This window comes from Marmota monax, unplaced genomic scaffold (assembly GCF_021218885.2).
Source record: "Marmota monax isolate L192 unplaced genomic scaffold, Marmota_monax_Labrador192_F-V1.1 WCK01_AAM20220418_F8-fsc00046, whole genome shotgun sequence".
In the NCBI taxonomy this organism is placed as follows: Eukaryota; Metazoa; Chordata; class Mammalia; order Rodentia; family Sciuridae; genus Marmota; species Marmota monax.
In genome coordinates this window covers 10441399-10465950 of record NW_026692486.1, presented here as the reverse complement: position 1 = coordinate 10465950, position 24552 = coordinate 10441399, and the positions used below count along the sequence as shown (strand labels likewise).

At 33.6% G+C, this 24552-nt stretch overlaps 1 protein-coding gene across 3 annotated transcripts in view; it reads left to right on the top strand.

Moving 5' to 3' along the window:
• Znhit6 (zinc finger HIT-type containing 6) overlaps positions 1 to 21506 on the top strand; it is a 68327-nt gene extending 46821 nt beyond the window's left edge. For all 3 annotated transcript variants that reach the window (XM_046443275.2, XM_046443276.2, XM_046443274.2), the window contains 2 exons: positions 12427 to 12551; positions 16910 to 21506. In XM_046443275.2, the coding sequence (XP_046299231.1) occupies positions 12427 to 12551; positions 16910 to 16950 (166 nt within the window). In that variant the 3' untranslated portion in view covers positions 16951 to 21506. The remainder of the gene's footprint in view (positions 1 to 12426; positions 12552 to 16909) is intronic.
• Positions 21507 to 24552: the final 3046 nt, after the last annotated feature.

The following is a 24552-nucleotide window of genomic DNA, read 5'->3' as shown; positions in this document are numbered from 1 at the left end:
AGAGAAATTGATTTGGCCTACTTAAAAGTCTCAGGTGAGGCTCAAACTGAATTCTCTTTGGCTTTCACTAATACCCACTCACTGTCATAGGGTGCAGCTAAGCTCTTAACTCATCTTACTTGCTCAGAATCAAAGTGGATTCTGGATTCTGCCTGCTAGCACACCAGCTCTCAACCCTATTTGATTTTAAGAGCCAGATTTCTTGCCTACCTCACCACATAGTCCTGCCAGATCCCTCCTTGGTTTTCACTTAACCCATGCTCTTATCAGCCAGTTTTTTTCCTGTGCAATAGACATTTCTCTGGTCTAACATATATTCTCTTCTCTCAACAGTTCTTCTCATATATCATTGTCCATCATAATTATCTAGGATGTTTCTTGAAAAAGTATGCTTCCAGCCCATCCACAGAGGTTCTGGTTTAATAAATCTTTTATAGAACCCTAAAACCTACATTTTTTTACCATCTGTGGGGACACAAGTAAGTTATCCTTTGGAGTACACTTTGAAAAACAATGGCCAGGTGGTAAACTTCTCAAGCTTTTGGATCCCATAGAATATTTAATGTTTTCTATGTAAGTATATAGATGTTTATTCAGTTGAGTTGTTGAAGTTATATAAAGAAATATGTCACTTAATATTAGAATGGATTTTTTCAACCACATTTTTACATCCTTAAAGATATTAGTCTCATGGGCTGGGGGTGTCACTCAGTGGTAGAGCGCTTGCCTCAAATGTGTGAAGCACTGGTTTTGATCCTCAGCACCACAAAAACAAATAAATAAATAAATAATAAAGGTATTGTATCCATTTACAAGTAAAATTGAAAAAAATATATTTTTTAAAGATATTAGTCTCTACCCTTTCTCTAATTGAACTAGAATGGAAAATTAGATGCTCTTGCTCCCAGCTTATAGAGAATAATTGAAAAATGTATGTTGAAGATATTCTAAATGGAAAATTTATAATATGTATGTTAAAAGTTAAGATTTAAAAAACTGCCATTAGAAAATTGATAGAGTATTTTTAAAGTTAAAATTATTTTGATAGTGAGGGGGCAAAATTAAATATACTAGAGAATACTGAAGAAATTCCAGAATTTCTGAGAGCAGTATTAATACTTTCAAATATCTTTTCATACATATGTAGTCATTTCTGTCTTTTAGGTATGTCTCTTAAAAATAACTACGGTGAAGGAAGGGTTAGTAAAGAACAAGGGCTTGCTTTCTAGATGGAATTCAGCTTTCTCTTGTTTTCCTATTGTAATTTGATTCTGTTAATGGGTTTATAAATGAGAGGAAATACTTAATCTAAAAAATCAATAGAAACTAGTAGAAAATGCTATCATTAGTACCTGTTCATTGTCTTAAGACTTCCTGCTGGGCATAGTGGTACACACCTATAATTCCAACAACTCAAGAGTCTGAAGTAGGAGGATTTCAAGTTCCAGGCCAGCCTCAGCAATTTAGCAAGGCCCTAAGCAACTTAGCAAGACCCTGACTCAAAATAAAAGGGCAGGGGATATGGTTTAGTGGTTGAGCGCCCTTGGTTCAACCGTGGTACCAAGAAAAAAGATGACTTCCCATAAAGTTTTACTTTAAATGTTTTTAATGTTTGTGTTGTTTTGGTCAATTTTATACTGATAATAACCTCAAATTATTCAGTCCAGAAGAAATCTTAACATTGAAGCCTTAGAGTTATAAATAATAAAATTAAAATTTTAGATATACATTTTTGTTATAGAGAAATATAATTATGTAACCAGTAAAGACTTTCAAACATAAACATTATTTAGAATAGAATCCTGTGGAAGAATTGGAGTGGATATATGAGTTCAAGGGAAAAAGAAACTAATCAAGATTTCTGTTAGAGAAGAGAGCTTGTCTGTAGTATTTTAAAATGGATCTTATTGATATCAATTTGCAAAGTTTTAGATTCTAATGAATTTACTTAAAAATTGTTTAAGTTTCCTTTTATGTCATCAAAACTTACAATACATCATAAATTATTCTTTTTTTCTTATATTTTTATTTATTCTTTTTAGTTATACATAATAGTTAGAATTTATTTTGATGTATCATACATACAACTATAACTTCCCATTCTTGTGATTGTACATGATGTGGAGTTACATTGAACATATGAACACAGGAAAGTTATGTCTGATTCATTCTACTATCTTTCCCAGTTCCATTTTCCTCCATTCCTCCCTCCCCGCATTATGAGTCAGTATCCACATATCAGGGAGAACATTCGGCCTTTGATTTTTGGAAATTGGCTCATTTCACTTAGTATGATAATCTCTAGTTCCATCCATTTACCAACAAATACCATCATTTTATTCTTCTTTATGGCTTATATTCCCTTGTGTATATGTGCCACATTTTCTTTATCCATTCATCTATTGAAGGGCACCTAGATTGGTTCCATGGCTTAGCTATTGTGAATTGAACTGCTATGATCACTGATGAGGCCACGTCACTATAATATACTGATTTTAAGTCCTTTGGGTGTATGCCAAGGAGTGGGATAACTAGGTCAAATGGTGGTTCCATTCCAAGTTTTCTGAGGAATCTCCATACTGCCTTCCAGAGTGGCTGCTCCAATTTGCAATCCCACCAGCAATGTATTAGTGTACCTTTTTCCCCACATCCTCACCAACATTTATTGTTACTTGTATTCTTTTTTTTTTTTTGTAGTTGTGGTTGGACGCAATATCTTTTTTTATATGTGGTGCTGAGTATCGAACCCAGGGCCTTGCACATGCTAGGCGAGTACTCTACCACTGAGCCACAACCCTAGCCCTACTTGTATTCTAGATAATTGACATTCTGACTGGATTGAGATGAAATCTCAGTATAGTTTTGATTTGCATTTCTGTAATTACTAGTGATGCTGAACATTTTCTCATATATTTGTTGACCATTCGTATTTCTTCTTCTGAAGTGTCTATTCAGTTCCTTTGCCCGTTCATTAAGTATGTTATTTGGTTGTGGGGGTTTCTTTTGTGTGTGTGTGTGTGTGTTAAGTTTTTTGAGTTATTTATATATCCTGGAGATTAATGCTAATCTGAAGTGCAGGTGGCAAAGATTTTCTCCCATTCTGTAGGCTCTCTTCACATTCTTGATTGTTTCCTTTGCTGTAAAGACACATTTTAGTTCAATACCATCCCATCTATTGATTCTTTATTTTAGTTCTTATGCTTTAGGACTTTTGTTGACGAAGTCGTTCCTAAGCTGAACATGATGGAGATTTGGGCCTATTTTTTCTTCTAGCAGGTGCAGTGTCACTGGTTTAATGCCTAGATCCTTGATCAACTTTGAGTTGAATTTTGAGCAGGGTAAGAAATAGAGCTCTAATTTCATTTTATTACATATGGATTACCAATTTTCCCAGCACCATTTGTTGAATAAGTACTTTTCTCCAATGTATGTTTATGATGCCTTTGTCTGGTATAAAGTAACTGTATTTGTGTGGGTTTGTCTCTGTGTCTTCTAATCTGTACCTTAGTCTTCATATCTGTTTTGGTGCCAATACCATACCATATTTGTTACCATAGCTCTGTAGTATAATTTAAGGGCTGGTATCCTGATGCTTCCCGTTTCACTTTTCTTGCTAAGGATTGCTTTGGCTATTCTGGGTCTCTTATTTTTCCAAATGAATTTCATGGCTGCTTTTTCTATTTCTATTAAGAATGTCATTGAGATTTTAGTAGGAATTACATTAAATCTGTATAGTGCTTTTGGCAGTATAGCCCTTTGACAATATTAATTCTGCCTAAGAACAAGGGAAATCTTTCCATCTTCTAAGGTCATCTTCAGTTTCTTCTTTAGTGTTCTGTAGTTTATATTGCAGAGGTCTTTTACCTCTTGTTAGGTTGATTCCCAAATATTTTCTTTTCTTTGAGGCTATTGTGAATGGGATAGTTTTCCTAATTTCCCTTTCAGGTGATTCATCACTGATGTATAGGAATAGACTTATGAATGTTAATTTTATACCCTGCTACTTTGCTGAATTCATTTATGAGTTCTACAAGTTTTCTGGTGGAGTTTTTGGGTTCTTCAAATATAGAATCATGTCATCAGCTAATAGGGATACTTTGAGTTCTTCTTTTTCTATTTGTATCCCTTTAATTTCTTTCTTCTAATTGTTCTGTCTAGAGTTTCCACACACACACACACACAAAAAAAAAAAAAAATTGCTGTGAGAATGAGTTAAAATCTGGGTTAAATCTAGAAGCTTTTTGATGTCCTTATGGAATATGGAGTATGGCAACCCTACATTGGGTGCCTAACTATTTATTGAGGTGCTATTATGTACTTTTTATATACATTGTAGTTGTGTTTATGTATGCATTAAAACATATAATTTCATGGAGAGCCCTGCCTACTGCCACACAACCATTGAATGGTGGGACATAGATCTAAATCTAGGCCTACCTGCCTGTCTGCAAAGCTTTATAGCATGTTCTTTGCAAGATAGCACATGCCTCTCGGTGCTATAAATGGCCATGAAGCATGTTCTTAGATTATATGAAACCTAAGCACAGTTCTTTGTTACGTAATTTGGGATTGGTGATTACTTCAAATTAGTAATGGTTGGGATGAGTATATTCTTAGAATAGTATTAAACTTTGACCACATTTTGGATCTAGATTGTAGAACAAAGGAAACAAGGTATCATTTAAGGATTGAAAAATGTTAGGATAAACCTAAAGTATATCCACACACATAAAGGAAATATGTAGAATGATATACTAAACATTTTTATCATGTCAGAGATGACACGCTTCCAGGGATAGAATTGGCTTTACACGTGGCATTCTTCTTAAAGTGGTTTTATGAGAAGAACTGTAAAATTATCTCTAAGGAAGCTGAAGTACAGCTAGCTGGCACAGCTGGTTGAGTGTTTACAAAACAGATTCAAACACAGCTTTTAAAATCTCAGTGACTTTGAACTTGAAAGCTTTAGTTTGAAAAACTGTACTTCAGGGCTGGGGAATATAGCTTAGTTGGTAGAATGCTTGCCTCGCAAGCACAAGGCCCTGGGTTCAATCCCCAGCACCAAAAAAAAAAAAAAAAGACAAAGGAAGAAAGGGAGAAAGAAAGAGACAAAGAGTGTACTTCAGAGTAGATCCAAAGTAACCTAGTGATCAAATTCTCAGCAGATTACAAGTCTACAATTTCCATATCAATGATCTTATTTTAAGTATATACTATTTTGATCATTTTTAAGAGAATTGTAAAATATTGCACAAAAATGAGAGTTTTTTAACTTGGAAAATAACTCAGTGCTCATCTACTAAATTTATCTGTTGTAATTAAATTATAGAATATTTTATGGCCAACTTTGTATTTTCTTAGAGGAAATGGTGACAGTAGTTGAAATTTCTAGGTGATTCAGATATTTCATTTTAGCCAAACAGCTTCAATCTACTCTCTAATTAAACCTCTCATTCATTGTAACTTATTATAAGCATCAGAATTGTCTCAATTTGATGTTTATTAACCATATTAACTCTCTGCTTAGTAACTATAGACCTAAGGTATTCTTGTCTCAACCTTAAAAAATACTTTCTTCCTGGAAAGCCTTTGTCCTTTCAGCTCTAGTAAATAATATAGTTCACTGCGGTATTCCCAGTGCTAAGAACAGTATTGGAACTTGGTAGACTCAGTAAATACATGTTACACATGTATTTGAAATGTGAAACGTGCAAACAGTTGAATGTAGGAATTCACAGATCTGCTTTCTAGTCCCAAATCTCTATTTCCTTGCATTACCCTGAGCTGGATACTTCTTGGGAACTCAGTATATTAACTATGAAGATTTAAAAAGATTGGATAAAGTCCCTGCCAACTCTAAGGTAGTATCATTTTAAGATGTAGTTAACTCATGAACTATTTAGCCAATCCTTAAGTGAAAGTTTCTCTTAGGCATCTTATCAGATTTTGCAAAGTGACACATCCTAATAAAGATGTAGGAGCCTGTACTGATAAAACTCTTGCATTCAGTTCAGCCCAGGGAGAATTTGTTTTGTTAACAAGAGTAAGACTATTTAAAATAGCCTATATTAATAAGAACAAAATGCAAAAAGAAGAAAGGATTTGAATAACTAATTAATAATACTGTACTGTATACTTGGAATTTGCGAAGAGGATACATCTTAAGTATTTTCACCATCAAGAAAAAGAAATTGCTTCAGGTGTAGTGCTACATGCCAGTAATCCTGACTTCTCTGGAGGATGAGGCAGGAGGGCCGAAAGTTCAAGGCCAACCTAGACAACTTAGTGAGACTCTTGTCTCAATTACAATTCCTATTTGACAGTTATACTTCAATAAAGCTAGGAATAAAAGAAGAAAAAGAACCAACTAAGGAGAGGAGGGGAAAGCTAGAGTTATCCAGTACCTACATACAGAAAGCACCACCGCCTGAAAGAACATTTGGAGGTAGATACAGAATAAGAGGGGATAAGTATTTAGCTTTAGATTCCTATTCTGACATTTATCCCAGTGAAGTATTTGCTTTGTTTTTCTGGTATCCCATATCACTGTGAGATTTATTTCTGTGAACTGTTATCTAGCAGAACACCTATATAAGGTAGACACTAATAAATATTTGAGGAATCAGTTGAAGAATAAATGCCTGCCAGTGTGTTTGTTTTAATATGCATTGATTGGAATAAAGTGTATAGTATGTCTTTATAAGATAGGAATCTTAGGCTCCAAGAAATTGACTTACACACACACACACAAAAAAAAAAACAAGTTACAAGGCCAGGATTCGAATTTAGGTCTGTTTGTCTGCAAAGTTCATGCCTCTTCTACTAGTCTCATCATAGATCATAAACATAATTTCTGATAAGTATGTTATTTCCCTGCTTAGAGATGCTAAATTACTTTTGGAGTATAAAATCGTATTACTGGTACTAGTTTAGAAAGTTACATTTTAGAAACAGTTTCACTTATATTTAATCTTTCTAAAAAAATTTTTCCTACTGAAGAAGAAAAGTTAAATCCCCTTTAACTTACCAGTGGCATTAAGTAAAGACTCCCAAGAAATAATATCTATACAAATCAATCTTAGAAGCCTCTCATTAAAGCATGTTTTTAAATATTAGTACACCATATCCATAGTTTTCATAATCTACTAGTGCAGATCTGAACTATTGAGCTTTATAAATTGAGGTATGTGTTTGTACTACACAACTCATGACTTATGTTCCTTGTTTAGTGTGTATAATCCTTACTGACATGGGTACGTAAAAATCCCAAAACAAAGTACACAGGTATATTTATTTAATTCATTTACTATGTTTTTTAAATATGAAAACTAATAGATTGAGTAAATTAAAAAAAAAAAAAACTTTGTTGAGAGCTGTTTCTAATGTGTCTTGGCTGTTACAACTTGCAAAGATTGTCACATTTTAAATGTGGTGACCTCCTGTACTTAGTTTTGTTTTATGTTTTAATTTAATTTTTTCCGTTTTTCTTTCTTTAGTCTGAGTCTTCATCAACAAATCTAGTTTTTTTTCCTTTTCATTTGGATTTTGAAAATCAGTTTATTCACTTAATTCATTCTCTTTCTACTCAATTAAAGTATAGTACTTTTGTACTAGAATATGGGTTAAGTGTGAATCTCCAATATTTAATTTATAATTGATTCAGAAACTTTATAGTGAATTCCATTGTACCAGAATGAGCCATTCTTTAAAAAATATTTAGCCATCAGATAACAATGAACTGGTTTATGGTCTATTAAGATTTTTTTTAACCTGTGTCTCAACTTTGTACTTTGAGAATCAGGTAGTTATACTTTTAACCCAGAAACCTAAATTGATGAATAAATACAACTATACTAGAATATGGGTTAAATGCTACTTTTGGTAGATAAGAATCAAAAAATGTGAATTTTAGAGTTCGAGAAATCTTGGAGATCACCTCATCCAGTGATTTTATTTTGTGGTGGGAAAATGCCATGGACTCAAGGCTATTAGATTGTTAAATCTGGAAAAATTCAAACTTGGTTTTAATAGTTTTTAGGAAGTAGAAGGTGTGGTGATCCAAAGATCATCATTGATCAAATGGGAAATAAAGTGGTTTGTGAATCCTGCTCCACAGTCTTTTTGAGTTGTGAAAAGGTACTCTCATTTGCTAATAAAATGCAAAGAAAGAAGTTCAAGAACTTAGCCCGTTTCTTTGAAAGTTAGTAAGAGAGAGCCAAGATTAAAAGCACACCCTTGGGTATCAGGATTTTATTTATATAATGTCAGTCACTGTAACACCTGTTGAGCCTGGGAGCCATGCTGCCCTCATAATGCCCCTGTGAGGCTGCCTGGAACAGGGTCAGCTAGTGAGGCCTGTGTGGGTGAGCAAGTGAAATAACAAGAGGAAATGTCTGAGGGGTCCCTGAGGGTAAGAAAAAATACAAATGTTGGTATCTTAATTCTTCCAAACCTAAGTAGTTTGTTTTGTGGTAGCAGAGTCATTCTACTAATGGAAACACCAGAATTGGTAAAAATTTTGAAAAGATAAAGCTGTCCCCTAGGATTCAGTGACTTAATATCTTGCAAACAAGCTAAAGCTTTGTTTTGAATAGTACAAAGCTGAACTCTTAAAACCTACTTGAAGATGATGGACACTGAAACATTCAAAATACTTTTAGAGGCTTAGATATAAACATAATAATAATATAATGGTTTGAGGGTTGTACTGAAAGTTGTAAGTCTGCATTTAAAATGTAAAATGCATATAAAGGCAGATGTGTGCTTCAGTGCTTACATAATAAGTGCCATTCTTTGTTACTTTAAAAAAAAAAGTCGAGTAACTTTGTCCTGAAAATTTATAAGAATGTATTATTTCAGGTGAATACAAGTGAAAAACTGATGTGTTTATGGCTTAAATGAGCTAGAAGTTTCAGGTATGAAAGGTATGAAAACTGGGAATTAGAGGAGTAACTGGTTCAGAATAACAGACCAGTGAATGTTGGAGCCAGGACATTAGCTCATTATTAGACTCCAAACCTAAGCAACCACTAAAAGGTACTGGTTAATTTAACTAAATTCCAAGTACATAAATAATGTTAACTCCCCCCACCACCACCATTTTTTAAAAGATATTTATTTTTTAGTTGTAGGTGGACACAATATTTTTATGTGGTGCTGAGGATCAAACCCAGTGCCTCACACATGCTAGGTGAATACTCTAACTCTGACCTACAATCCCAGTGCCCACTACCACCATTTTGGTTAAGTGCTGGTCATTGAATTTAATTAATTTCATTTTTTTACACAAATGGAGCACAACTTTTTATTTCTCTGGTTGTACATGACATAGAGTCCACACCATTTGTGCAATCATACCCATCCATAGGGGTAAAATGTTCATCTCATTCTACCAACTCCTTCCCCATGCCCCACCCCCCTTCTTCTCTGCTCAATCCAAAGTTCCTCTATTCTTCCCTTGCCCTAAACCCATTATGTATCAGCATCCACTTATCAGAGAAAACATTTGGCCTTTGGTTTTGGGGGATTGGCTTACATTATTTAACATAATATTATAATGTACTTTTAAATATCTGGTAGGTAATAACTGTAGATTAAGAGTAACCACTAATAGTACAAAAATGTAAGAAGTTCAGAATTTCAACTAAAACACTCTTTAATGAACTCCAACTTCTTCAGTTAACAGATCGGAAAGCTGTGGACTAGAAGTTAACATAAACTCAATAGCAATATCGCTATGATTAGAAGTTTGCAACGTTTTAGGATAAACACCAATTAAAATCCAGTGATTCTAATCAAAACTTCTCAACATAACCAGGTTTTCATTGCAATTGAATAAACTATTTTAAAAACAATTCTTTGGGTTGACAAGTCTTTTAAAAATTTTTGTATCCTAATGTGCTTACAATCTTGGCACATAAAATAGGGACCCAATTTTTTTTAAAGTAAGGAAGCATAATCATTAATTTTTAGGATTGAAAACACATGTAAGTTGCTACATGCTTGTAATTTTTTTATGTATTTGAACATTCCTCTGCTGGGAACATAATTTATATTGTATCAACAATAATAGTAGTTTCTGATTCCCATGTGGCTTTTAAAGAACTCTTTTTGTTGTTTCTTATTGTTTCAGCTTTGGTGATCTAGAGAAACCCATACAGATTTAATACTACAAAAAAAAATAACACACCTAAAGCATTTAAGTATATGCTGAAAATTATTTACAAAAACCCTGAAATAAGTAGAAAACATTACCTTATTTGAAAATGTCTCTTAATAGAAGCCTCATGATTCAGTTAAAATGTGCAGATTAGTTATTGCACATGTTTATAGGTTGCTGCTTGAAAAGTTCCTGTTTAAGAATTCAAGTCTTGTTTTCTCTCATTTTATATTTTACTTCATAAGTTAATTTTTTCCTCAGGTATCTAATATAATTCATTTTTCTTTTTTGTGTAATTACTGCTAACTTTTAAAAAATGCATATTTCAAAGAGAAATAATGTTTAAAAGATGTGAAGCAATTAATCCTGGAATGCTGGAACCACTTTTAAAGTATTTTAAGCACATCTGTATTACATTACACAGGGAAAAAAATGATGTATGCATTCTATGGTCTACGGACACGAGGATGGCTGGTGTAGAAAACTTAGGTTATTTTCTATTTTAAGTTTCTTCTCAATATAATATTCTGTGATTCTAAAATTAACATTTAAATTCAAGGGGTAGAGTGATCAGAAAAGAACATATGAAGTTTGGGTTTACAGTTGTTCTTTCACTTGTCACCTACTTCTTAAAAAGACATCAGGTTTTATAGTAGGCTTGGTTTTTACATTGTGTTAAGCCTTGTGTTTCTCCCTATTTGAAAACTATTGCCTAGAACAAAGTTGGAACATAGAAAAATCACTGTATGTGCTACATACTCAGCTTTGAGTTAGGGTATAAACAATTTATTAATTAAGAAATACCAACATTCGTGAACAATTTACTCTTAAAATTACAGCAGATTCAAAGTGTATCCTGATGAAAGCCTCACTCTTGAACATTTGTATCCCAGTGTGCTTTCTTGAGGGGGAGGGGAAAGGATGGAGTTACAACTGTCAGGATAAGTTTTTCACATATAAATATCACCTGTCATTGGTAGAGATGGAGAAGAAAGCTGAAGAATTCTGCGCTGTACTGGTGAACATGTTCTCAACTTTTTCATCTTTGACTTGAAATGATACTCACATGCAAACATATTTGTATATGCCACTGCTGGTGAGCTAGCTTGCATTTTTCTCCCACCCCAAAATGCAAGTAAAAGCTTACTTATAGCAAAAGAGATGCACCTTTATTCATCTTAAATTTATGAAGTAACAATTTGAGGATTTCATACCTTAATGAATATTTGTATCTAATTACCTGTTACACATTTAACAGTTATATCATAATACCATGACTGATACTCTCAGTATTGCTTAAATTTTATGCTTTTGCCTCATTCAGAAACCTAAACCTTCCAGGCACAGTGGTGCATGCCTGTAATCCCAGTGGCTTGGGAAGCTGAGGCAGGAGGATCTCGAGTTCAAAGCCAGCCTCAGCAACAAGTGAGGTGCTGAGCAACTCAGTGAGACCCTGTCTGTAAATAAAATATAAAAAATAGGGCTGAGGATGTAGCTCAGTGGTTGAGTGGCTCTGAGTTCATTCCCTGGTACAAAAAAAAAAAAAAAAAAAAAGAAATTATCAACCTAAACCTGTTTTTTATTTTTTTTATAGTTGTAGATGGACAGAATGCCTTTATTTTATTTGTTTATTTTTATGTGGTGCTGAAGATTGAACCCAGTGCCTCATGCATGCTAGGCAAGTGCTTTACTGCTGAGCTACAGCCCCAGCCCTAAACCTATTCTTTCAGAATAAAGGAAGACCAAATTTAATTTTATGGCAATATAAATTTTTAGAAACCATTTATAATTATAATTGATTTTTTATAGAAATATTTTGTAGCCAATTATTTTCCACCATACATTAGAAATTATTTATCATAAGGTAGTTAGTTTGTTTTACTTTTAAGTCTCAAAATAAATATAATTGTGGAATTTTAATTTTTACCTGGTCATTCTTTTATCCAAGATAAAATTATAATACATTAAACATAAATATCATGTAGAATCTTTATTCCTGCTTGATATGAAAATTAATGACTTAATCTAAAGATTTCCTAATGTTAGAATATTTGATACACCTTTGATTTGGTTTTGGAACCTCCATATAATAGCTCTTTTATCTGGTTTTCTTAGAAGGCATTACACTTATAAATAATGGCTACTCAGTTAATATCATCACCTTTAAAATATTTAATGTAAGAGATTCTCTGATATTTGTTTTACTTATTAGTCATTTTGAATGCTAAGGATATATTTGTTTATGTTTTGCTCTTCTAATTACTAAGATATTATGAACTGGATCCTTATAAAAGTCTCCTAGACAATTTGAAGAACAAAGTGATCATTGAATACCCAACGTTATATGTTGTGTTGAAAGGATCTAGTGATGACATGAAAGTTCTTCACCAAGGTAAGTAAATTTATACTTAGTACTTATTGTGACTCTAAGTACTAAATCATGTGACTGCTCTTATTTCTGTACATATTGTTTTTCCAGTATATTTACAGACTTTTAAGAATTTTTTCAGTAGCTACAATTAATAATATAAAGAACCAGGCAAACAACTGCTGCTTCTGTTGTATTTGAAAGCATATCAGTTTTATAATGTCAACTTTAAATGAATGAATCAAATTGAATATCTGGCTATAATAGGGTTTTTTTTTTTTTTTTTTTTTTTTTTTTGGTTTATTGGAGTTTTACATGAAGAAATAAAATAACTCTAGTTAAAACTTTTTCTTAAGACTCCTAAAATGAAGGATTACAAGGTATTTTTAGTATCCTACCTTACAGCAAGGAGCAATGTTGAAAGGAACATGTTTAAAATTTTGGCTGCATTTAGACTAAGGTGGTACCATGTCTTGACCCTTTATCTCTCTTTTTAAGCCCACTGGTTTTATTTTCTTTTAATTATGCACAGAATATTTGGCCATATGGAAAAGTATTATACCTAGAAAAGGTATACCTTTGAGTATATAAAATAACTTATACATAATTATTAACTATTAACTAAAGTTCCACCCATGTCCCACATGGACCATGGAAATGGGGTTCCCCTGGGTGGAATGGGCTGGCTGAGAAATAAAAACTAAGAGAAATAAAATGCAAAAAAACCCACAGAACACAGTAAGTAGTTTCAAAAGCAGGGGCAGGACAGGCAAGCTGATCAGACTGATCAAGCTTCTAGACAAAATGGAGCCCACGACTGCTTTCTTTATATCGGGAAATGTCAAAGGACTTCCATAGAATGTTCTTCTCCAAAAAAGGTTAAAGGTGGGCTGTACAGTCCCTAGCTGGTTACTATGGCCTATTTCCATAGTACTATGAGGAATCTTCCTAGAAGAGCAGAGGGAAAGGTCACATGCATTGGGCATTGTATTGCCAAGGTAGAGCCAAGGAAAGTTCCCAGTGCCAGGCCTATCTCTCCCTGGCTTCCATGCCGAGAGACAATTCTCATGTGTTTCTCAGATGGCTTCTTGCACTAAAGTAAATAAATTATCTTTGAGAGTACAAGATTCTAGAGAAAAAGTAAAATTCAGTAATTACTTTTTTTAAAAGGTAAGGGAGATTATTCACCATAACTAAAAACTATTAGGTAACCTTTTCATCTAAAAAAAAATAATGGTATAGGCCAAGTTTAATTATTTTAAAAATAAATAAATAAATAAAGCTACAGAGGAGCATGGAATTCTTTCCTTGGGTTGATCTCTGTTTTTTGTTTTGTTTTAATAGTATTAATTGACATGTATGGTTCAGGTTGTATTGTTGCACCAGCTGTAATAGGTTGTAAGGTGTACTTTGTACATGTGTATGAGCTTTTTTCTTTCTTGGCACAAGTTATTAGAAGAAATATTTTTTTAAGGTGACCAAAATTTTGTCCACACCACAATTTGAAACTAGATTTAAATTTAGCAAACATGAAGTTTTTAATAATAAATTATAGGCCTCTAAATACTATGTTCATTCTTTAATTTGAGAATGTACAATTTTTTTCTCTAAATAAATTAAAAATTTTAGTTTTAAATGATTGGTTTCACTTTTTTAAACTTTAAAAACTTTTTCTTTAATATAATTCATATAATGCTCTCTTTAAATAGCTTCAAGGAAAATTGTTTGGTAATGTGAGTTATTAGCCAGGGCAAACACTGTCTTTGTAAATAAACACAGCACACACGGCACCTCTTTCACCTTGTTTAGGAATACACGTTCAAGAAAGTCTTCCTTTGATGAAGCAACAAGAATAGATACTTGGATAGTGTACTTGTAACCTTAAATAAAATTTGCTTTATTTTTCTGCTTAGTATATGTTTGATTTTTTTACAGGAATACAGGTGACTAGTGTTTTCAGTACAAAGGATTATTTAGAACTGCTGTAGCAAAGAATTGAAGACAATCTGACAGAATTTAAAGATCATACCAGAGTTGTCACATCATAAGTACACACACCTTAACAATAATACCAGGTCTTCCTGTACATGCATTTCTTTTCATAAGCACTTCAAGGTGCCTGTTTCTTTTCACATTCTCAAAGCATTTGATATTCTGTAGGGTGGTCACTTGATGAGGAGGGAGATTATATAAGATCACAGCATTTTCTTTGGAGAGCCTTGAAATTCTTTCTCCAGAAGCTGGGAAGAAATTGGATTTGGATCCTGATTTCATAGCACAAGGTGTCTCTTTTCTAGTTTGGGGGGAAATGTGTTTCTGGGCTGGGATTCAGTAGGTTCCACACTTTATGGTTGTTATGTTTGACGTGATTGTAGGTTGCCATAATTTATTTTTTCAGAAGTCTGCCTACATTAATCAGCAATGGGTGAGATTTTTGTTGTTCTTTTTAAGGAATGTGAAAGGTAAAGCAAGTAAGGTAGCTCTCTAGATTGGAGATACACACACAATTTTGATTAACCCTTATATTAATCCAGTGGGAACTGCTCAAAATGGTGTAACTGGCTTTTTAGGCTCTTGTTTACCAAAGTTAGACTAACAAATATAAATGACTTAATAAAAATGTGCTGCATTTCAGTCCTAAGTAAAAAGAAAATGGAGCCCTGTTGAAAGAAAACTAGATAATTTTAGTAGGCAAAGAAAGAGAAAAATGCTTTGTATACTACTACAAAGCTCCATTAATTTAAAAATCCCAGCAAAATGTATTTCTGATCTTCTTATAAGTCAAGTTTAGAAAATGCCTCTACTTTTAGAGAAGGAATCCACCCAAAACTGATTTTTTTTTTGTGTGTGGAGGGCCGGAGGACTACTGGGGATTGAATTCAGAGGCACTTGACCACTGAGCTACATCCCCAGCCCCATTTTGCATTTTATTTAGAGACAGAGTCTCACTGAGTGCCTCTCTGTTGCTGAGGCTGGCTTTGAACTTACAATCCTCCTGCCTCAGTCTCCTAAGCTTCTGGGATTACAGGCATGCGCCACCCCACGGGGCAAAATTGGTCATTTGAATTAATGAAAATACCTAGTGTAGCAGCTTCCTTGATTAGGCCAATAAATCCTTCACTTTGCTTTTTTCCTCCTTCTCTCTCCTTCCCTCATTCCTCTTTATCCTTCTCTTCCCTTTTAGTGTATACAGCATGGGTAGAGATGGGATCTCAGGCACTTGAAAACATGTGGTGTAAACTTTATAGTACAGTGAGTACTATAACAGTTTATGTAAAATTCAGGGAATCCATAGGAGAAACCAGTTAACTTTTAATGTCATGGAGGCACTTGAAAGACTGCTGGAGTTTACAAAATTGGATAGAATTTATTTCTTTGCCTTACTCATAGAAAGGACTCAGTAAATACCATTTTTATTGTTGATACAATCTGAAATCTAAGCAAACCCTAGGAGTTTGTCAGTTGGAATATAAGGCAAAGCCCCAGATATGTGGTTCTAGAATCAGTTTTTATAAGTTGTTGGCCCTTGAGTATCTACTATGCCTCTCTGACCTTTATTTTTCTTATTTACCCAGTGGAGATAAACTGCTATAAGCCTTGAGCAAAATATTGTGTATTTGACTTGCACAAAAATTTTAAAGGGTTTTTATGTATTATTTCCTTTTGTTTGTATTGTATACAAAGAAATAAATATAGCAGTTACTCTGGTTCCCGTTTTTTAGATTAAAAAACAACAGCAACAACAGGTAAAAGATGGTGTGCTTGTATTGATTGAGCATGTTTGCTCTGAATTCTGGAGATAGATGCAGGGAGGAAAGGTCCAGTTTCTGTTCTCAAGAAGCCATTATGAGATAATGGAGCTTCATCTTGCTTACCTTAAGCAAGACAAGAACCTCAAAGGAGCTTTATTTCTACTCTGAGTTTATTTTCCTGTAAAAGGAAGGATATGTCAATTGGCTGTCTAGTTTTCTGTAAGCCCACATTCATTCTTCATATACTGGCCCTTAATTTTAAGTTTAAAAAAAAATCATGGAAAATTTTATTCTAACCACATGTGGCCTGCCTGTGTGATAATAGTGATCTATTCAGTGGCGTGCTTATGGGACTATAACCACACTGTGAGTACCCATTCCCAAGTCTTCCACAGAGTCAGGAAGGATGTTACCTCACAATATATAATTGCTACTTTCGGACATCATTTCTCTGTTTATTATAGCCAGAATTGTATATCCCAGCTGCCTGGGACATAACGTGGTTTGTCTATCCCTGTGAGCAGTGCTGTTGCTATGCATCAGAAAGAAGGAGAGATGAGGGAAAAACAGAACAAGCTAAACAGAAACAGTATAAACATTTGACTATTTACTTTTTTTTTTTTTTTCCAGTGAAAAATGAATCTACCAAGAACCTTGGCAGTGAAAATTGAGCACTTCTTCTGGAAGAAGAAGGTGAAAATTCCAACAGTTGCAGAGAATTATGCATTGATGGGCTTTTGGATAATTGGGGTATTATTAATGGGCAGTTGAAATTTTTTGATTTGTCTGACAAGTACACAATCTAAACCTTTTGTTGACTTTATGTGAGGGCCCTTTTTTTCATAGTATGAACCCCTGTTGAGCCTGATCAACATAGACTTTATTAGGCTTCAAATTTTAATATGTTTACTCCTATAGCCTGGAAACTTTTTGTTAGTTTGATGCATGACCGCACCTAAGATCACCGGAGTCATCAAGTGCATTGAAAGTTGGCATTCTCTGTAGTGGAACCTCACTAAAGAGAACCGTTGTGCTACATACCATCTAGTCAAGGAAAACTGATCTTCTATCAGTTGCCATTCTTGTCTTTGGAGTATACATGCAATTTTTCACCTCTTTAAGACAACTTTTATACTTGGGGAAACTCCCAATATGTTGTCTTATGGAAAGGCTTAAATAAGTACTGTTAACTACTGTTTCCTATATTCAGTTCATAAAATCAGCATCTCCACATTGTTTGAACAGTCAGTGCTCAGTGCAAATGAACTTGCCGCCTATTCACTCAATGAGCTATGTTTCATGAATTCCATGCCTCATCTCAGTCCTGGTCCACTCTCATTACTACATAAGTGGGTGTTATGATGCCCATATTTGTGCTATGTTTTGCTACATCTAGCAATGAAGAAGGGGAGAATCACTTGGAATTCTTTGATGTGCTATTGAAACATATATGTGTGTATTTATATATATACATGACTTAATTTATACCTTATGACAGTTCACATATTGAAATTATGGTTTTCTAATTTTGTTGGAATTTATAGTTATGAAATTGCAATGTGGCTATAAAAGAGGAAAGGATTATTACATCTGTATTGCATCTGTGTATTTAGTGGTTAAAAAACAATGATAAAATTGGACATTAATGGAATTCATTTTTATTTTACAGTTGAAATAAGTTTTAGACCAGAAAGAAATCAGAGGCATTAAAGAGACTTTGAAGGATTAGAAATATGAAAAGGTAATGAGTATAGGAAAAATTAGAAGAACACAAATGTCCATATAACCTGGGATAGAAATTAAAGAAGAAAATCCAAAAACAATAGTGCCAGAAAGACCATTGGTATAAAAGTACCAGTGGAAATGTGCTTCATAAAAATGCATTTTGAGAAAAATATTTACATTCTAAAGCAACTTCAGGAATCTGATGTGATAAAAGATTTATATAGAATTGTGTTGTTTATGATATTACTAGATAGACAGATAAATTGAATTTTAAGGGATTCAATTTTATCCAGAAGTGTAATATGTCTTATTAAAGCAGGGAAGAGGTAGGATGAATTGAATCAAATGTGTTATACAGTTTTTGGGAAAAGTGGAACAAAGTACCCCCAAAAAAACGTGATCCGAATATTGGGGTGGAAAGGAATTTCCAGACGGTGAATCTATTAAGGTACAGTCCCATTTCTAAGAAAAATGTTGAGCTCTATCTCTGCTAGATTTTAAATTGAAAACTAGACAAAACCCAAAGAATTTATCATCTAATTTCCTTTAGCCCAAGAAGAAAAAGAAAGAAAATCCCCCTGCTCCCATCTTTGCCATCTCGGTTTTCTAGAATTAGACCTTTCCAGAAATAGGCTATTTCTCAGGAAAGAATTTAGCTATCAGAGTTCACCTAAATATAACTCTCAACTCATCTGATTAATATACACATTTATTCCTGCAGGTTTTATAATAAACATGGTTTTAGTGAATGATGGTGTCAAAGGTTTGGAGGGGGTAGAATTTAAATAATTCACTGAGAGTCCTACAAGTTTGTAGTGTTAAGACTCAATGTCTTTTTAAAGAGGCCTTCTCCTTTTGAATTCTTTTTTTTTTTTTTTTTTTTTTTATGGATACAACACAGTGCCTTTATTTTTATGTGGTGCTAAGGATCCAACCCGGGTCCTGCCCATGCTAGGCAAGCGCTCTACTGCTAAGCCACAATCCCAGTCCCTCCTTTTGAATTCTTGACAAATTCTAGTGAGTAAACAAACTCCTTGACACACATTAAGTTCATCGCCTGCATTTTATTTGTTAATCACATTTTAAGATGAGAAAAACTTCACCTCATCTTTATTTTTAAACAATGATTTTCTAAGGGAAAATAGACTCTCCATAATCATTAATTATTACATATAGGATTAGTAGCCATAAATTATACAAATCTTCCATCTGTTCCTATTATAAATATAAATACAGAGTTACTATAATAGATATTTAAGATTCTAAAGTATCATTGAGCCAATAGAGCTAATTTGTTTCCCTATACAAATAGTGGGATCCATGTTTTAAAAAATATGATAAAATGATAAGCATATAACTGTTGCACCAGAAATTTCCTTTATATATTATGTTTAATTAGGTTGAAATACACGGTATATTGTACTGAATTATCTCATGTTTTACCTGATTTAATATTCCTAAATTTTACATAAAGATTTTTTTTATTTAATTGTACATTTCTGCACTACATTGTGTTAAGTTTATTTTCATGTAGATGTTAATGCACTTTGGAAGTAGGGGGTTATGCTGAGGGTCAAACAAGAGCCTTGCATATGCTAGGCAAGCACGGTAACACTGAGCTATACTGGCAGCCCATTAAGGCATCTTTGATTATTAACCAATCCTCCTTCAGATGTTAAGTTATAGAAACTCAAAATATTATCAGCATAAAGAATAACTTGTTGGCTTATTTTTAGGGAAGTACAGGCATTACTGTATCCAGGCACCCAAAGAAATCATTGTACTTGCGAGGCACAGTGGCACATGCCTCTAATCCCCAGCAACCAGGAAGCTGAGGCAGGAGGATCACAGGTTCAAAGCCAGCCTCAGCAACTTATTGAGGCCCTACACAACTTAGCAAAACGAGATCCGGTCTCAAACTAAAAAATCAAAAGGGCTGAGGATGTAGCTCAGTGGTAGAGCACCCCTGGGTTCAATCCTTGGTACTAAGAAAAAAAAAAGAAGACATCTTACTATCCTTCACACTGGACTCTGGTTTTGTTGTTGTTTTGGTTTTTTTCTCTAGATTGGTTTTCTCTTCCATGAATACTTTCTCATTGGGGATGTTCTGTTTGGAGTAAGGGATAGTGTGGTGAAGGTGATAGTGACAGTTTCAGATTTACTTCTTGATAGTAACTAAGTCATAACAGTAAGCTATATAAAATTTTGGAGAACTACTTTGATTTTGCCTCTATTGGATCACATTCTGAGCTGATCAGGAGAGGAAACTTCCCCAGAGAAAAAGGGAAATATTAGAAAAAAAGGAGCAGGTAAAGAAAGATGGTTACTGAAAATAAAATTTATAGTTCTTTATGATACCCTATTGTGAGTAGCAAGAAACTTTTTATAAGAAGTAAAATTAAAAATTAACCAGTGGACTGGGGATGTGGCTCAAGAGGTAGCACGCTTGCCTGGCATGCGCAGAGTGCTTGTTTCAATCCTCAGCACCACATAAAAATAAAATAAAGATGTTGTATCCACAGAAAACTAAAAAATAAATATTAAAAACTATTCTCTCTCTCTCTCTTAAAAAAAATTAACCATTATGGGCTTTTTTTCTTCTTATCTATTTGTGTTTGACATGTTGCTGCTAGTTTAACTAGATGCATGTAGCACCAATCCATTTCCATCACCAATTTGGAAAATTTTTCCAGTTTCATCAAAATTGGAGAAACTTGCTAGGTGTGTTGGCACACACCTGTAATCCCAGCAGCTCTGGAGGCTGAGGCAGGAGGATTGTGAGTTCAAAAACAGCCACAGCAACTTAGTGAGGCACTTAGCAATTCAGTGAGACCCTGTCTCTAAATAAAAATAAAAAAGGGCTGGGAATATGGCTCAGTGGTTAAGCATCCCTTAGTTCAATCCCCAGTACCAGAAAAAAAGAAAAATATTGGAGAAACTTGGTTTTGAAATTAGAATTGTAGGTAGACGCGGTGATGGTGGTACACATGTTTTATCCCAGAAGTTTGGAAGCCTGAGGCAGAAGGATTGCAAGTTCAAAGCCAACCTCAGCAAGTTCAAGGCCCTAAGCAACTTACGGAGACCTTATCTCAAAATTAAAACATAAATAAATAAAAAGGGCCAGGGATTCGGCTCAGTGGTTAAGCATCCTTGGGTTCAATTCCTGATCCAAAAAAAAAAAAAAATTAGAAAGGAAGTTTTCTTCAAAACTGAAGACTACGTAAATAAAAATTAGCCTTAAAAAAACTTTTGGTGTTCCGAACATCACTTCAAAGTATTTTCTTTCAACTTTGGTAATTAAAAACTATAAAGTATATGTGCATGGTTTTTTGTTTTGTTTTGTTTTTTTAATGAACATAATGTAAACATTTTCCATTCTAGGGTGTGGGGGACTCCTATTTTGAACTTAGAACCAAATGCATCCTTTAGTCTTTGATAAGTGACTGTACAACTCTACTTTCCAGTTTCATATTCTTGTTGAATAAAGTACTCACAATCCTTAGCCTGACTTTTGGTACCCCCTATAACTTGGGCCTAACCTAACTTTACAGCTTCCTTACTTACTCTTTCTTTTCACCCCCCAAAAAAATAAAGGTCCATTTTCCCAACACCTTTTATATCCTTTCCCCATTATGTCATCTTGGTAGTCTTGTCAAAAATAGTTTACCGTATGTCTGTGGGTTTATTTCTGAGTTCTCTGTCATTATTTAATATGTGTTTTTATGGTAATGCAATGCTATTTTAATTTTTATAGTTCTGTAATTTTGTAATGTAGTTTGAAATCAAGACGTGTGATATAGCCAGCTTTGTTCTTTTTTCTTAGGATTGCCTTGGCTACTTAGAGTCTTTTTCAGTTCCATATAAGCTTTAGGACTTTTTCCTTTTTCTGTGAAAAATTCCATTGGAATTTTGATAGGGATTGTATTGGATTTATTTTTATCTATTTATATTTTATCTATTTATATTTATATATATTTTTTTTATGTGGTGCTGAGGATTGAACTGAGGGCCCTGCACATGCTAGGCGAGTGCTCTACTGCTGAGCCACAACCCCAGCCCCATTCCAATTGTTTTTTCTTTTATTTATATATGACAGTGAAACACATTACAATTCTTACTACACATAAAGAGCACAATTTTTCATATCTCTGGTTGTATACACAGTATATTCACACCAATTCATGTCTTCGTAAATAATACTTTGGGAGAAAAGCAACTGACCCCGACGTGATATGAACACGCAACCTAACCCACTTGAATCAAAGTGTGAAATGTGATATATCAAGAACTATGTAATGTTTTGAACAACCAACAATAAAAAAAATTTAAAAAATAATAAAATAAAACCCCAAACCAAGTTCAAAGAGCAAAAAAAAAAGAAAAATAATACTTTGGATAATAATGATCATCACATTCCACCATCATTAATAACCCCATGTCCCCTCCCTTCCCCTCCAACCCCTCTGCCCTATGCATTGGATTTAAATACACTACTTTGGATAGTGTGGGCATTTTGACAGTATTGATGATTGCAGTCCATAAAGTCTTTCCATTTGATATAATGCCTTCAATTTTTTTATCAGTATTTTATAAATTTTGAGTATGTAGATCTTTCACCTCTTTAGTTAAAATTATTCTTAAGCATTTTATTGTTTTTTGATGCTAATGTAAATGGAATTTTTAATTTTTTCAGTAGTTCATTGTTAGTGTACAGAAATGCAACTTTTCCCCACCTCTTTTGGGAATTGAACCCAGGGTCTCGCACTTTCTGATTTTCAATATACAGGATCATGTTATCTGCAAACAGTATTTTGCCTGTTCCTTTCTGATTTAGATAACTTTTATTTAATTTCTTTTTCTTGCCTAATTGCTCTAGCTAAGTATACTTTGTTTATTAGAAGTGGTGAGAAAATGCACCCATGTTGTCATTATTCATCTTAGAGAAAAAGATTTTCAGCTCTTGGCTACTGAGAATGATGTTACCTGTCATGTAAAACCTTTATTGTGTTGGAATACATTTCTCCTAACCTAATTTGTTGAGTTTTTATCATACATTGATATTCAGTTTTGTAAATTGCTTTTTCTGCATCTTTTGGGATAATCATAGAATTTTGTGCTTTATTAATGTGGTATATCACATTTATTGATTCATGTTGTATTGCATCATCTAGCATCCCAGGTATAAATCCCATTTGATCATAGTATTGATGATCCTTTTAATGTGCAGTTGGATTCTGTGTACTAGTATTTCATTTGGATATTTGCATAAATGATCAGGGATATGGCCTTCAATTTTGTTTTCTTGCAGCATAGTGTCCTTTAGCTAACTTCAGTGTGCGGCTGATGTTAGCCTTGTAAAGTAAGTTTGACAGTGTGTCTTCTTTTCAGGTTTTTGACTGAGTTTGAGTAGAACTGGTATTAATTATCTTTTAAACATTTGGTAGGATTTGCCAGTGAAACCCTTTGATCTGTGATTTTTTTGTTGTGAAATTTTTTATTACTTCTTTAGTCTTGAAGGTTAGAAGGGAGGGGACATGGTATTGGTCTGTTTAAATTTTTTTTTCTTGAGTCTATTTTGGTGAATTGTATACATCAGAAATTTATTCATTTCTTATAGGTTAGCCAGTTTATTGACATATAGTTGTAGTATTCTTTTATGAGCCTTTGTATTTCTGTGATATCAGCTATAATATCTTTTATTTGTAATTTCATTTATTTGGGCCCTTATTTTTTCCTGGTTAGTTTAGCTAAAGGTGTATCAATTTTGCTCATCTTTAAAAAAAAAAAAAAAACAACTCGGTTTTGGTGATTCTTTTTTTTTATTATTTTTATATTCTTTTCATTTATTTCTGCAAGACTCCTCATTTTTCCTTTTATCTACTAACTTTAGGCTTATTTTGTTCTTTCCTTTTTAGTTCCCTGAGGTATACAGTAAGTTTTTGAGAACTTTTTTTTTTCTTAATGTAGGCATTTGTTGCTATAAATTTTCCTCTTAGAATTGCTTTTGCTGTGGGAGGAATAGAGAAACTCTAGATAGGGTAGAGGGGTTGGAGGGGAAGGGAGCAGGCATGAGGTTAGAAATGATGGTGGAATATGATGGTCATTATTATCCAAAGTATGTGTTTGAAGACATGAATTGGTATGAATATATTTCATATGCAACCAGAAATATGAAAAATGGTGCTCTATGTGTGTAATAAGAATTGTAATGTATTCCGCTGTCATATAAATTTTTAAAAAAAGAATTGCTTTTGCTGCATCCTGAAAGTTTTACTATGTTGTGTTTTCATTTAATTTGTTTCAAGATATTTCTCAGTCTTCCTTTTGATTTCTTTGACTCTTTTGTTTCAAAGGTGTTTTTTAACTTCCATATATTTATGAATCTTCCTCATGTGGTTGCTTTCTAGTTTCATATCATTGTGGTCAGAAAAGATATCCAATATTTAGTCTTCTTAAATTTGTTAAGATGTACTGATTTATTTGTTAAGATTTGTTTTATGACATAATATATGATCTGTCATGCCTACATGCACATGAGAATAAAATAT